At 35.7% G+C, this 17,008-nt stretch overlaps 1 protein-coding gene across 1 annotated transcript; it reads right to left on the bottom strand.

The window, feature by feature from the left end:
• Positions 1 to 274: 274 nt before the first annotated feature.
• LOC100378064 (orexin/Hypocretin receptor type 1-like) lies at positions 275 to 9,291 on the bottom strand. The gene is made up of 5 exons (XM_002733567.2): positions 8,660 to 9,291; positions 7,150 to 7,380; positions 6,317 to 6,618; positions 3,831 to 3,958; positions 275 to 2,780 (listed from the first exon to the last, which is right to left on the bottom strand). Exons 1-5 carry the CDS (start codon positions 9,080 to 9,082, stop codon positions 2,584 to 2,586), a joined length of 1,281 nt encoding a protein of 426 aa, XP_002733613.2. The 5' UTR covers positions 9,083 to 9,291; the 3' UTR covers positions 275 to 2,583.
• Between the last annotated feature and the right edge of the window lie 7,717 nt (positions 9,292 to 17,008).

The following is a 17,008-nucleotide window of genomic DNA, read 5'->3' on the forward strand; positions in this document are numbered from 1 at the left end:
GTTATTTTATTTTTTTGTTTGTAAGTCAAAATTTAAATAATCCAATAAACGTTTTAATAACCTTCCAATAGTTATGATTATTATTTTGGAATGCACATCTGATTGGAAACCTAATTGAGTGAATGTTAATATCATGATAGTATGTTTACTGGCGTCTCAACTGCTTTTTGATTACGTAATAGAAACCTCACAGCTAGAAGCACATTTCAGAAGGCATGTGTCGTGTACTCTCAGACAATACGATATATATTCTAGCAAATAAAAAATAGACACATTCTCAACTTTTTGAACTTTATTAACTTCCGGATTATTATCCAATAATCCGCAATAAGGATAATCGCTGGTTCCAATATTAAATACAAATTAGAAACAAGAATTACAGTGTAATTGGTATTTAATTTACCCAAGAAATAATAATAATAATGTCATCATGTGTACTATTTTGAAGATTAAACATGTCTGCTAAATACACGAATTACTTTGTTTCTAATTTCCACAATACGAGTCTAATTGTCAATATTCAAGGATTTGTAAGTAGTATTTAAAGCATTACGCCCGCCATGCCCGGCAACGAAATAGAAAATAAAAAATCGTATTATATTATAAACAATTAAGCGTTTTTATTATACATTTAGCCGAATATTATAATCACAATACGTGAACAGGAAGAAAATTAAAATACAAGACTCTTTCTTATATTTTGCATTTGCTTAGTAATATGATATTGTTGAAACTGATCACTTTAATGAGTACGTCACTAGGAAACATACAACCATATTTACATAATACCATCACAGCGCAGCTAACATATTACCTAGGTCACCTAGTTGATTACCATTAATGAGTGAAATTTAATTGTATTATATAAACACGTACATATGTTTTCAAAGCGTAAAATAAAATAAATTACAATATACAGAATATTACAGAATAATAATTTTATATTTTTAAAAATGAAAAAAATGGTTGAAAATTGAATTGATATACGTTATTCAGTTTTCTTTATTTACATATTTAACTACAAAGCAATGTATTTGTAAAATAAATATAATTACTAATATGTTTAATACAAATATTCCAATTTTACTGAAGAAAAAAAAACTGTATTTAATATAATCATCTGTGAAGTCAAATATCACATACAGAATCAAACATGAAAAAGATGAAATTGTACTTAATCTTCTAGACACATAGTTCATATCATAGTAGTTTACAATACAGATCGATCAATCTTAGATAAGTTAGCGTGTATCGGACTTAGAACGTAAAAAGTTATCTATATGTTAGTCATGTGATAATAGCTTATAATATAAATCTATACAAGAATAATTGTTTTCACAACTTTCATCAATGCACATGAAAAATAATATTATGTGAGATCAAATGTCACACACAAGACTCATAATTCAGTTCGAAGACACTGTGTTATACGGCGCCGCCTCATATAGCAGTCTCTTCAAATCTTATGTTTTGTTAGAGAAGAACACTACTTGTGTGAGTATTTTATGCAGTGACCGTATTGTAAAACATGTCTATAATTAATTATTCAATAGTATGTTGATTTTGTTTCTTCCCTGTGTTTTTTGGGAGTGAAAACAAGTCAAATAATATGCAGGACAATCACGAAATAAAGCAAATTCCATAATAAAAACACATTTTGTTGTTTAGCTTTTGAAAGCCATATTCCGACCAATATGGCGGGGCAACATTCAGTCTAAGGGTTGATTGAACATAATTTCATGTTGGTTACAGATCTTGATAAACATTTTAGAAACAATATGATACAATAAACAACATACCCAACCTCTGAATCATTTACTATAAGTATAAGATCACAAAAACAAAAAAAGTAACTGACAAGTACATTATACAACACAGTTCAATCAATAAGAGAAAGTTATATGAAACGATGTACGTGGGGTTTATTCTAAAACAGAGGTGTCAAAACTTGACTATGGTCCTCAATAGTTTAACACTCGTTCGAATTAGTTATTGACATCAACATTATACAGTACAATGATGAGGTATATGTTCGCCGTAGAAAACAATCATAAATGTACGCTAAAGCAGACACAATTCTCACTATAATTTAGTGTATACATTTCAACTGCACTTTATTCAATGAGCCTGTATTCAATTTTCGTCATCAAGTTGAAACATAAAGGGCAACGAAACAAAATGAAGCGACAATATACATGAATGGAGAAGATACTTTCGAGACAGTGCATAAAACGCACGTATTTACATTAATGGTTCATATACTATACCATCTTATTATCGATGTCTTACAATCTTATATGGCCTGCCGAGATACGTGTATCATATTTTAATTTCCTCCTCCATATATTTATATAACCTATATGTATATGTTACACCAGGAAGCATATCCCATTGTAAAAGGCAAACTTTGACAGAATACTTGTTTGCAATCAAGAAGGCGAACCATGGTCATGGAACTCTTCTTTCTAGTAGTCAGGGGGTAGATGAGCACCCTACATCTTTGTATAATGTCAATACTGCAAATACGCTGAATCTCGTGGTCATTGTATCTCTTTTACAGACTGCAATGATGCGTTTGGCTTTCTACACGTGTACACCAGTGCGGACAGTAGACATAGAAATATGCTCTGTACAATTCCCGTATGATTTCGACGTGGATGCCATTGAGCTGTGCATTATAGAACCCTGGTAACCGCCGCGTTTGTGGCGTCTGCGTCGTTTCCGGGCGCAGCAAGACAAGCAACACGTGAACGCCGCCTTAAACTCCTTACGGAATTTAGCTACAAGAGATTAGACAACATTAGTGTTATTTCGCACTTACTTTACTCATTTATTAGTATCATGAGAGCCAATGCCGGGAAAGACAGGAAGGGTGACATTAAAAAGTGTGCTTACACGCTGGACCAGTGCTGGCTCGTTCGAATATATAAATAGAGTAGTTAATTACTGCAATCAAGCCTTATAAGTTTATTATTGCAGCACTATGTGCGGCGAGGCTGCAGTTTCTTATAATATGCGGAAACCAAAATTAAGTTTGGCTGTTGTATAAACCTGAAATATTTATATCCCAATAATGCAGGCCTTATATAGCAATGGCATGGCTTTATATAGCAAGATTGTAAAAAGTTGAACTCTGCGTATATATTGTTTCTTTAATTATGTTCTTTTTCAGGATATAAATAACTGCGCAGAGAACACCATTAAAGCATTGGCTTTCCTTTTGAATATCTACATTAACCTACATTAACCGGCGCTGTGTCCTGTTGTCAGGGGAACTGTTGTTAACTTTAACACGGACAAATATACCACATATTAATTGCTTTTTATAATCTCAACTGTTTCCTTATTCATTGCTGAGAATGTGTCATTCGCAATCAATCGATACTTGATTGAGCTTGTTATTAATATCGGATTAAAATATATCTTTAAATATGTCAGTGCAGAAGTAGACGATTTTCTTTACTGGTGCATTGTATATATTTTTGTACAGTTTGCACGATTACAATTTGTAAGCATTAATGTAAATCTAACTCACAAATATGGCGACTTTGGCTGCTGCTCAGATCAGCGAGTACAAACTGAGACGTTACCAAGCTTTAATTATGCATTTTAGGTGATTGGAATGTAACGAAGGAGTCACCGGCTGTAATTAGTAAAAGTCTCGTCCAGGTCAAATCTCATACTTGTGTGATTTCCATTACAAGAGCGCATTGGATTGTCGGAAAATCAATGTTTATCAACACAAATGTCACACATGCGTAGCGCGACGACCACCTTCCTTTAAACCATCGTTCTATGGGGTATGTGGGTATGGGGGAATATTGACTTACCACTCAAAAAGTTGTAGACAACAGGATTGGTGGCACTGTTGGCAAACGCTAGCCAATGAGCGACGAGGAAGGGTATGTGGAAAGAATGGCGATCTTCTTGTACGACCTCGTCAAAAATCGGGAATTGCCTGCAAAAATATATTAAAAGATTAATGTCAGTTAGGAAAACTATAATATAGAAGGGGTAACACATTCATTGCAGTCCGCTTATGAGTTATGACAATGATTCGAGCATGTGCCTTGTGACTTAAGTCGATTGGTTGTTTGTTTTTTCGTCTCTTATGTTATTGGATATATACCTTAAGGCATTTACAAAATCTCAATATAACCTTTTTCTAGTTATCTTCACATTATGACAATAAAATGACAACTTTTGTGATTCAATGTGAGATTTCACAAGCCCTGAATCAAATTGAATTATGTACAACTATATTATTCGTAACTATAAACGCTAAAAAAAAACATAAATGTATTTAACATAACGTTTTGTTATTGAACCTGGAATACGCATTTTCAATCTAACCTTATTTGATGACGATTGTCAGATTGTATCTATCAGTGACCATTGATATCAACATACACATATTTTAAAAGCCGCGTGCTAGCCACGCCCCGTTTGAACGTTATTTAATACAAATATATATAGTTATATATAACTACTTGCTTTTTAAAATGAAAATAAGACAATAATATGTAAAAGTAATCATAAAATAGAGAAACTGGCAAAACAGAATAAACATTTAGATTATCAAACAATTGTCAGTGATAAGATTTGTTTCTATTTCAAGCGATAACTAACGTTAATCCAAGAATCCAAATTATTTTTATTTATATGTAATTTTTTATAATTGTTTTGTTAATTTTGGACCAAACAAGCTGAACATACTGTACTAATGTGGAACGTAGGCCATTGTCAACAGTTCTAAGAAAAAGTGCGGAAACAATTATGCAGTTTTATTCTGTTAATGGTGATTAAAATCGAAATATTAAACTGCGCACGCGTTAAAAGTATACATATGTTCAAGAGGCGAGCTCAACTCAAAAAAAAAACACTTATTTATCGTTATCTTGCCAAATGAAAACCTTTCAAATACTTGCTACTACTACTACCAAGATCTGCACAAAAGGTGCGACAGTAAAGTACCGGCAAGTCTTACGTTGCTGCTTACAATGTGAATGAAGGCTTCGGTATTTCACAGTTAGGTGTTTAATTGCGTAATATGCACACTTGGAAATCCCCAATTACGCATACATACGTGAGAAATCTTGAAATGCCAAAGTTGACTGTTACATTTGTCTCAACTCTTTTCCGAAAGAATGCTGGTACATTTCCACATGTGACCATTACATTTTGTCCGGAATATACGAATAGAGGAAGCGGAATTGTGACGTAATCTTTGTTTATTGTTTCAGCATGATCTAAAGTTTTAGCCAGGACAAGTGGGAAGCATTGCTCTGTAAGAGACATTTTACCACGTTGTATTATCCACCCAACAAATGGTTAAACAGAGTGAGAGAATAAATGGCCAAACAACTTTAAAGAATTGAATATTTATAGAATTTATCGTGTGAACAGTGAGTGTCTGAAGGCCAATTTTAGCATTTTAATTGCAAGAAAGAAAGTAATTTTTACCATCATTTAGCGACCTTTTTGGAAATGAAAGACATTATGTTAAAATTTAATTCGATCTAGTATTGTTATTTACATGTAAAATTACACATGTTTTTTTTTGTATTTCATGTGTGGCTAGGTGCTGCATGATATTATTAGCGTAATTCTTATTTCAATTGAATTTGACTCTCAACTTTGTATTATTATTACTTCCCATCTGGCATTAATATACTGTGCCGTATCTCTAAATATGTTTGGTCCAAAATCTGCCTGTATCAATTAATTGAATCCCCCTCTCTATACGCTCGTTCTGCCTTCTCTGTCTGTTTCCCTGAATCACAGCATCGGCTGATGGCAATGTCAATTAGGTAATTGCAGATCGTTTCACCTTGTTTGCTAAGTTTAAACGGCATTTTTATTTAACGTTATTATATTATTTATGAACATAATTTATACTAATAATCAATGTACAAATTGAGTCGATTTACTTGGCGAAATAATTATTCTCAAACAGCTATGCAGCAGATAAATATACGAAAATGACGATTTATGTATAAGTCTGAACTATGTTCTTGCTCTTTTTTTGAACAGCATGACAATATAATCCCAATCGCCTGTTTATTCTATAAATAACCAAGAACAAAAAGAGTTTTTGCACGAATCGGTTTTCCCGCATCTATACATAGTAAAATAGTGACGTCATAGGATATTGATCGCAGGGATATATATATAAACGAAATAATGGCATGCACGCGACCTTTAAGATTCGACAAAAATTAGCATAATTTATGTAACAAGCTTGATTGAGGTGAATGGCATTTAATTGACGCGACTTATAGTTCAGTTAAATTCAAATCACGTGATAGATGCTCACCTGATGATATTTAACAGATGTAAAGGCAGATAACACAGGGCGAACAGAATGGCAACAATGATCAGCATTTTGGCTACCTTCCGGCGTGATTTCAGCTGGCTCATCGTCGTCCTGTTCATATCCGATCCATTGGAATGGCAATGTTTGCCGCCCCCAGAAGGCATGGTACCCGGAATCGTAGCCCATAGTTGCCGGCATATAAACAGATAGGCGATGCCAATCAACAGAAGTGGGATGACGTAGATGACAAGCACTAACGCCACGTGGTAGATCTTTTGTTGGATGGTGCCAAACCAAACTTTCTGGAGAGAGAAAGAGAGTGGCATGTTCAATACGTATGATCAGAAATATGCTATAATTACAATACACTGATGTTGAAGATTTTTGCCCATAAACGACTCAAAGACATGATTTTCGTGTTAACTGCACATGCTTTTAATCATGACACATCGTTAATGCTAATTGCATATTGCACGGTTTCAATTCATAATATTACCGATGATATATTAACGTGTCTGTTGCATGTATGCTTCCAATGTTATTATAGGAGACGCGAATGGCCGGCCGAGATCTCATTGCGAGCGGTAAAGGCGCAAACTTGTTCGAGTGCATGAAATAGTATTTCCGTTTTCTACTTCATCGCGACTACTGATCTGTGTAACCACGGTATTAGATTTCAGGAAAGAATGAAATGCGCTCTGAGGGGCAACAAATCTCGTTGCTCGCTCTTCCTCAACGAGATCTCGGCGGCGAGATTTGCGTCTAAGGTATGTTCCTCATACATGCGGGCCACATTGTCGATGCTGTGTAAGCAAATGACATATTTAACGAACCTCGTAACACTTGGTGAAATAGATATATGTTCTTTTGTAAGTATCGGCGGCCTCCGTCTCATACACTATGGCCTGTGGTATTGGTATAATGAACGATACCAACCATATAGAGAATATAATAGTCAGCGTCCGCTTTGCTGTACTTTTAAAGAGTAGAGGCTGGCAGATGGCGAAGTATCTGTCTACAGCAATGGCGCTCAGCGTCAATACGGATACACTCATAGAAACTACCTGCAACGATCAAATGTGTCACATGCTTACATATATCAACGAGGTTGGAAAGTGTGTTTTTAGTAATTTATTGAAACTGTATTTCGTGATGCGTACAGGTTTTGCATTGATTATATCTAAAATGCTTTTATCCCACCCGAAATCACACACATACACACTAACACATTGATTGATGTTATTACCGAAAGTGAATACCTCCAACAATGTTAAATGTTCAATACAAGACGTTTCATGAAATGAATACCACAAAACGAGACGATACTGTGTAACTACTAATTTTCACTTGGTTTAAATTTCACTGATTTAGCTAGCATTTCAGAAATATTTGTTAAAATCAAATTCACAGTTTTATCATTTCGATAATGTATTCTATGCTCAATTTTACATATTCACTGGGTTTCATTTTCCAGTCCGCTGAATAAGCAAAATAATAATTAACCGGAAGATACCTGGCAGTTAACGTTTATAACGTATTTGCTTACGTATTTTGCATAGTTACAAACATGTACTACACTGTTCAATTGCATCAGTGTGCATTTGTTCAATGTATATTGAAATGAGATATAGCGTTCCAATTGCTGGTTCTTACGGAGAGAAGTATTCTAATCATACGCATTGACAGGAACAAGTCCCTCTGACATTTCAAAGACATTCAACAATACAGCGCTGTCTACTAATTAGTACTCAAACGACATTGTCTTCAATCGATTTGTTGGGGGCAAATTGATGCCATGATTATCAAATAATCACTCGGGAATGAATGAGATTTTATGTGCGTATTAAAATATTTCCCCCGTGGTTTGCGCAATAACTTGATGACTGAGAAAGTCGTATGTGATTGTGATCATTATATCCGAGTAAATTACCAGTTATGTTGTCATTGCTTGTACAATTTTTCAAAACAAAATGCGATTGAGATAAACGAGTCATTTGATGTATTGTTAAAACGTGAAGAGGGGATGATATCTTCAATACGCCTATTTTGTGTATGTACGCGTATTGCATCGTAATAAAACAGCTTGATAATTGAATTTTTTTCAATCATACAACGGCTTTCTTTATTTACTTTATTTACTTATATGTCTAAATAATAATAGTTGGGACAAATCGACTTGATCCTTAATCAACAACACTTCATCTAAATTACTGCAATAAATGAATGAATGAATGAATCAATCAATCAATCAACAAACGAGCGAACGAATGAATGAATGAATGATCAATCAATCATTCAATCGACCAATCATTCAATCATCCAATTTTATGTTTGTGTACCAACCTGAACATAGGGAATTATTTTGCAGGCCAAGTCGCCAAAGTACCAGGTTTCGGTGGTCTCAAAGGTCACAGTCACGGGCAAGCAAATGAGAGACACCAATATATCGGCAAAGGACAGGTTAACAATGTAATAGTTTGTAACAGTTCGCATCTGTTGGTTCCGCAACACGGCGAAGCAGACGAGCACGTTACCGACGAGAGCCATAAGAAAAACCAGTGCGTAAACGGAAATGAGAAACCACTCGTGCGGAGCTGGATACACGAAATTGCGGAGCCTTGTGGGTAATTTCACGTCGTAATAATAGTCCCAGTCATAGGCGTTTTCGGAAGAGGTGTCGTTATCGCCGCACGGGAACAAAGATATATCGCCTTCTGTGCTGTTATAATAGGAAAGGTTTCCACTCCATATGCAATCATACGCCATTTTCACACCTCACTGTGTTGCAGATAGTAGATGCCACAAGAATCGTACCAACTAGTAGTATGACGTGGTAGATATGACACCTGAATAAATCACTTTGTGAAAGATGGGTATAAACAAATATTAAAACGTGTCAAAGTGAAAAGTCACTGACGATTTGACTGCGAGCACAACATCTCATTTGTATTCAAACCAGTTTTCAAAACACACACTCTCTTCTTCAACTTCCCTCGTTGTAAAAACCTTGCTGAATACTGTGTTGTTTTGTAATCGATATATTGATCTGTAATCAGTACATCAGCTGCCTCGGGGGAATATTAACAACGAATTCGAGAATCATCCAGCTCGCGTCGATTTCAGGACACTGTGTTTCTAATTCGAGTCACGTATAATCTGTGCATGTAAATAAAAAGATAATTGGAAAAACGGAAATAAACAACATATTGTTATTATTATATAATTAGTACATAATATTACCATTCGTTAGAACCCTTAGAATAAATGATGACTATTAAGATGTACATACGACTCACAGAAAAACAATTGACGCAAATGGGCGTAATATAAGTACATCGAACTTCGTGTGAATGCATTCTCAACAGGCGTGAACACAACTATTGCTTGGAATACTTGTAAAACGTCAAAAATGGAAAGGATGAAAATGAAATCAATGTTTGCGTCATGACATCTATAAGACGTTCGTGACACAAACTCCTTATGTCATCGATTTTCGTGGGTATCGAAGTGATTCTCTTTATTACTGGCATTATTGCGAATATCCCACGATCAGCTCGTGGAACTGCACAATGGGAGGACACATAGCGAGGAATGGGATGATATACCATGGTCAGGTTTAATTATAGAAAAACAAGACCATAGCCAGCTAGCCTTGTGATTGTCCAAATACAAAGCAAAAAGATTGAGATTGTACTAAATAAAATTAATCTTCTAATTACAACATAAAATACCCCTGTAAATTTGCCAATTTGGATTTTTCGCAAAATTGTATCACGCAAAATTTAACCATTGGTAACAATATGCGGGGGGATACATCGCGTTCCAGTGATATATTGCGTTCTTCGTCACTGAAATTAGGATTGACGTGGAACATTTGATTAAACTGAATTTCTTGGCTTTGTGAAAACTACGTGTTCTTACGAAATTTAAATCACGCCTCGCAGCCAAACAATTTGCCGCCTTTAAAACAGGTAGTTTAATTAGTAGTACGGTAGTAGTACAGCCCAATGACATATTCAGAAACATGTCTTTTTAGCTAGCATGTTATTTTAGCTAAATTAGCTAATCTGTAATTGCGCTAAAATAAGATGCAGCTAATTTAACAGAAAGTATATTCTCACAGGGAGATAGTCGACACTTTAGCTAAATTAAGGTAGCGAGACTATTATTTGTGTTGAAAATTACGATTTTCACATTTATTTATTAATTGATGAAATGCACGATAAACTTTCATCTGACAAAGTCAACGTAACCTAAAATGTCATGTAAGTTGGTTAAAATGTAGATTGTCTGAAAGGAAGCAAGGCGGCTTTTTTTCAGTAGTGTTTTCTAAAATCAGCAACACAGGTTTAATTTGTGTGCCTATAATTTGCAAAGATTAACTCAAGACAAAGCAGTGTTATGATGTGTTATCAGTAGCTATCTGACACACAATGAGTGTTTCCAAACATTTGGGTGGTTTGTCTCCGCCCCTGTTTATTTCACAGATTAGTCATTTGCATATGAATGTGTCAGACACAAGGTCACACAGCCACTGAAAAAAATCATTGATTTTAGTGTTTTCATATGCCGATTTTATCGAACTATAGCTATCCCATTCCTTTAATTTGTTTTGGTTTCCAATAGCCTTACACATTTGGATGTCCCTACACATGTTAAAATAGTCCTTGATGGGAAAACGAATCGCTTGTGCAGATAAACAAGCTTGAAAATCTTTGCTGTGACTTCATCGACGTTTTCTAGGAGTTTATGTTTTTCAAAATACAAGGTCTTTAACAAAAAATAACGTATACTTATTGTCGTCGGATTAACACCAAATTTTCACAGCTTTAAGGTGACAATGAGAGGAACTTGAATGTGTCCAGACAAACTATTTCATGGATTATTTACAAATGTGTTGTGGTTTGAATTGGGGTCAATGCGACTAAAACAGAAATTAAAATTCAGGACACTACTTTTCAAAACGCGTTACTTGAATAAAACTGTCCAGACACATTCAATTTACCAGACTATTGAACAACTAGGAAAAGTGAAAACAAAACTTCTTATCACCAGTATAAATGCGTAATTATGTTTTTTACAAAAAAAGTAATTTTTCATTATTGATTAAGTAACGCACCGTAGAATGCAGATACGGGCATGAAAAACACACTTTTTGTTTCTATTTGTAGTCGTTTGGTCCCAATTAGAAGAAGAAAACAAGTATGCAAATAATAGTCCCGCTACCTTAAGATTCTGTTAATTCACGCCAAGAGTCAAATCCGCTACAATTGCCTACATCTATTTCAACGTGTTCTACAGTATCTTTAGTGACAATGCAACTACATCTAGAATGAATCGTACAAATGAATTTTGTCTTGTATTTACATGGTTTTGGGTGATTTATATTACGGCTCAAACCATAGACATGCTATTGGAGCATTTCATTCGAAGCAACGAAGCTGTAATTTCATGTGCAAATACTGGTACATGTGGATTATTTAGTTTTTGAAGTTAATTCAATTATACATTTACAAATTTATAGCAAAGCAAATATAAACATTGATTTCGAAAAAAAAAAATTCTCACGTTCATGCATTTTTCCTATACCATCTATGCTACAAACGCCATTACCCGATTGTGTTGAATGATCACTTTTCAAAGCCGGGTTAGCGTGCATTCATTTGAAGCATAAGTAAGCATAACAAAACAGTGGTTACAACAATTACTCAAAGTGTAAATAACACTAACATAGACAATTTTGACTAATACTCGCGTATAACAAAGATAAATAGGCTTACGTCACCTTCGTCATAGTGAGCATGGACTCCAAATGTTAGGTCGATTAAATATGTGTACAATGGACTACAATACACTGAGTGTATTATATTCATAGAACGCATGCAACAATACTATCGCTGCTTTTATCAAGTGTCAGGCAGATAGAAATCTGCATAACGCTCGACACACCCGTCGGAAATTGACAATAGCTGCACATGGTTCAAGATCAACTTAACAACGTTCTTCTCGTTTATTTAATAAAGCATTCATTTCCGACACAAGATAGCAGCAGCGGTGATAAATGCATTCTGCTTGAGTAAACGTAATATTCTTTATACCTCTATGTTACTTTAGAAGCCTACTCGATGTAATGGCAAAACTAAACCTGTAATTTACCAAGTTTTATTTTTGTCGCCAATTTTGATATCGATACGATTAATATGGAGTCCTTGCCCAGGGCTGTACCGTGCGTAACATTCGCAACTTATCAGGTCGTCGTTGCTAGAACAGAATGTTATCATTGATAATTGTCGACGACGAAATTAAAAGCATTCGGATATTGACATTTTCCAGGCATATGAGACACACTGGATCAGACTAGCTATATATAGGATAAATCGCGCCGATATATCGACTTTTATCCGAGCGCCCACTTGTTCAAACACACTCAGACGAATCTCTGCAAAAGGCTAAAGTGCCCTTATTAATTTGACGCTGAAGAGCTTTTACGTGTATGTAGCTATGAGATAAACTAGTTAGAAGAGTACAAGTCGCAGAGCCCAGTGATGTGGTTACTGGGCACGTGTCACGCAGTGTCGACATTGCATTTATCTGAACTGCCACACGTCAGTCAATTTCCGATCTAAAAATAACTCGACCAACCCTGGCGCCATGCATCCAATTCAGCGCAAACAAATTGCTAATGAATTTGCAAGTTTTTATGTTTTAATATTTTTCTATGCAGTCCGATTGCGCTCATTTTTTCATCCATTCAATCGCCTCTTGTAGGTAAGTAAGATATTCGTAAACTGTTAGTGACGTCACACAATACGGGACGTGGAGAGTATGTGGGATTACCACGATCCATTTTTTTAAAGCTGCTTCAATCTGTTCATGTAGCAATATCGCTGTATGTGTTTACTGCGTACTGTAACAATGTAATTCCAACCCGTGGACATCCCGCTTATTTGTCTCAGTAAAGGCCCCACAGTAATAAATTAATTCTGACATTTAATATCCGCCCGCCGTCTCCAAATAAATAAATAAATGATTAAATATACAATGTATAATGAATAATGTTTGTGGTCCATTTTCCTGCCCGTCAATCAATTCCTAATTTGTTCAGAAAAGGAACACCATCTTGTTCATAGCACCAATCATATGGTCGTTTGGGGGCGCTCTGTGTGTTTCATAAAAGCGAGGATTTAATATTTGTGGATTGGGCACTAATGGAAACGGTGCTAGCACTTTAATTCGTTTTTACTCGATGAGGAAAGTAATTCATATTCCATGTACCGACGTATAAAAATTATATCGGCAAACAATTCAACGAACGTTTCTCCAACTCCATGAAGCTCCGGTCCTCGCTGATAACGCGATTTGACGAGTGTTGACAGACACGCTGACAAATTTGTGTCGTAACTAACACATGGGCGCATTACTACGACCGCGATGATTATGAAAATGAATTTTTGTTTTTATCATTTGCAAACTGGCCAAATCCACTGAGTAGACGATGAACGGACCCCAATGATGATGTGTGGTCCGCAATCATTATTTTATTAATGATTATTTTATTGAGATTGAAAATATGCATAGCCTGACAGCGAGTATATATCTACTCACCGAGTGTGATCAATGACTTTTTTATGCTTACAACATTCAGTTTTCCATTTAGCTACAGGGAACGCAATGATTATTGAAAGACGCGGTGGGTGAAAACGCAAGATGTGGGTTAAATATTAACATAGACGGCGACTTTAAGTTGATTGATGTGATTCAACGCGTAAACAAGGGACAATACCAAGGTATAACTAACTAATTCCTACGATGATGGAACACATTGATGGATTCTCAGATCGTTGCCTGATCAAAACTCGCGTCCATGCTTGCCACTGGGAGGGCGTATAACACTGTGGGAAATCACTGTTTACTAAACACACATATTTCACATGCGTGGTGTGTCGACCATCGCCCTTTAATCTGGCCAAGATGGTTACACGCGTCTGAAGACCCATGGCGCACATGTAATAATACGCGCTATTCTATCCCCAGATGTAGTTTTGGTGAGAAACTTGTGATGGGATAAGAACAAAGTCATCGGATATGCGAAACGACTGTCTGTTCCCTATTTATTTCCTAACTATATGTGTCAGTGGCCTAAACTACACATTGTTTTTTGACAATAGATTAATGAAGCACAATTAAATTAAATCATAGCGACGTATACAACGCATGTAAAAAATATTTTTTGTTTACACGAAATTTGAACACGCGTCGCACGGCCACCATCTCCCTTCAATCACAAAAAAAAATGTGCGTAACAACAACTCAGCGTGTGTTGGGAGATGCAACAAAGTAAAATGTTATACCAAGAATTCGTGCTGTTTAATTTAAAACAATTCCGACTAGAATACATCTGGTTCTCGTTGGTTCAGAGTTAAAGAAAAAAAAAACATAATTGTACGATCAGCGGGCGGGGACGATTGTTGCTGTTCCTTAATATCATACAAACTTTACCATAGATTTAATTGAAGTTGTATTGTCTAATACATTTTGATGAACGGCCATAACTTGAGCCAAAACATATGAGTACAAATCTGAAAATTGAGAAGAGCGAGACCGAAATATTATTTTTAAACAACTTTTTGTAAGGCATTGATAGCATTAATAGACACCATAATAGGGAAGTTTTTTTTTTGTGTGAGTGGAATTTTAGCAAAACATGTTGGTTTTGAAATGGGGTGCCTATACATATAGATTATGTTGTCAGCTGCATGAACGTTTCTACTATTGTCAATATCAGTGTAATTAAATCAAATCAAATTAACTGTTGGGACTTATGTCACTGTGATGATGTTGTTTATTATTATTTCATTTTAAAAATTTATTTATTTTGGGTACTTAACTAATGATTTCAATGTGTAAAACATTTTTGATCCAAGTTTATATATTGTCGTCTACGGGTAGCTCAATTTAGTATGAGATCTTCATATGAAAGCATGTCAGTGCACTATGGACGACATGCAGATTTATTTACATTTCGCCGCTACATGATGCTTAGTTCCTTAGCGACTGTCGTTGCTATGCTATCATGGTACGTTCAAATACTAGTCTGTTTAGAATCACATTTCTAGAAATGACGCCGCGTGTCTGACAGTTCAAGTCGTGCTACTTTAACCGACGCAAAGCGAGTCCTTGCACGTAATAGCTCCAGAATGACTTCAAATTGTAAATCTACTAAGCACGTCGATGAACAGCAGACTTTTATGAATGACAGCTCGTTTGACATGTTTCGTTTTGCCGATCAGTTAACTCGACCGATAAACATGCTGCCCGCTCTCCTGCCTATTTGTAAATCTGTATAATATGCAACGTATTTGGCACACGTTTTGAACTTCCACGTGCCTTGAAACTACCAGATTGCATGCGAGCAAATCGAATTTTAAGACATGGTCATTTGATTTGTAAGATGCGCTTGCATACACATACACCACGATGCATACACAGTATGAAGTGCATGGTGTACGTAATACAGGGCACAACATTGAGACTATTTCCGTGACTGCGTATTTACGGACTGAACAACTTTAGTACAATAAATAACGAACAGCCTAATAGACATGTAATGACGGCCATTACCTACAATTAGGGTGACGACTCCGGTTTTACAAAAATATCCTAATGGGCAACAACATTGTTGTTTCGAAAACATTTTAACTGAGGTGAATGCGATTTAGATCTGACTAGCAGTCGAGGAAATAGCATTCACTGATCGTCATGGCTGCTGGATGCTGCTGCTTTGGCTCAGTGTTGCTGAGAACACGTGTGCGACATCTCGATATGCCCTCAATAACTTCAATGCGATGACCAGTCAGTGGAAGAAAAAAAAAAGAAAAAGAGAGAGAGAAAAAATTCCCAAATTACATTAAACTCGTTCCATGAATTTGATTTATATTAACCGACATCCCAATCTTATACATCGATTTAGCCGAACAACATCTGCCGGCTATCCCCAGAGAGACGGTGCGATACTACATTCTTACAATGAGAGACATGAATTCTAAAAGCTATCAACCTGTTTATTGGCACATTGGGGGACAATCACGTGTACGTGCCTTGCTATAACGATCCGTATAATCTTTGCTTTTAACGAATCGTTATATTTCCTATGAGTATGGGTGGTATTAAGCAATACCATGGAGAACGCTTAACTGAATATAGAGTTCGTAAAAACTGAGAACTTGATCCAGTAAAACTGATAGCGACAATGAAGGTATTTGATGTGGGGTCTCTTGTGGTCTAGGAAATAGCGGATTCGACCATCTAACCCCGGGGCAATCTCGAATAATTCACTTTGATCGTTTCCTCATTAATTGTGATAAATTCTGTTTTAATTGAGATACTGTCATGATTTTGAGACTGCCCATATTAGGGAATCGTCATATATTATTCCTAAGCGGGATCGGGCAATTCTCGGTACTTTTTCAAAAAAATCAATGGACCCCTCCTTTATTAATATTCATTTAGTAGAAGAGGGTGCCCCTCTAGAAAAAAAAATGAAAAATGTGTAACCCCTCTCTCTCTATATATTTTTTCATGTGGATATATCTTTATCAGATAAAATGTTTTACTATAAACAGTGCAAATAAAACTATCGCTTCGAAAATACATTTTGATAAATAAACAGTACTACAAGCAATCCACTCTGCA

This window comes from Saccoglossus kowalevskii, chromosome 18, assembly GCF_978046115.1.
Source record: "Saccoglossus kowalevskii chromosome 18, keSacKowa6.1, whole genome shotgun sequence".
NCBI classification, from domain to species: domain Eukaryota; kingdom Metazoa; phylum Hemichordata; class Enteropneusta; family Harrimaniidae; genus Saccoglossus; species Saccoglossus kowalevskii.

Coding starts and splice junctions, on each gene's coding strand:
- LOC100378064 (XM_002733567.2), bottom strand. CDS start 9,082: ATGGCGTATGATTGCATATGGAGTGGAAACCTTTCCTATTATAACAGC. Junction 7,381..8,659: donor AAATAATTCCCTATGTTCAG/GTTGGTACACAA, acceptor TGATCGTTGCAG/GTAGTTTCTATGAGTGTATC. Junction 2,781..3,830: donor TGTCTACAACTTTTTGAGTG/GTAAGTCAATAT, acceptor AATCTCTTGTAG/CTAAATTCCGTAAGGAGTTT.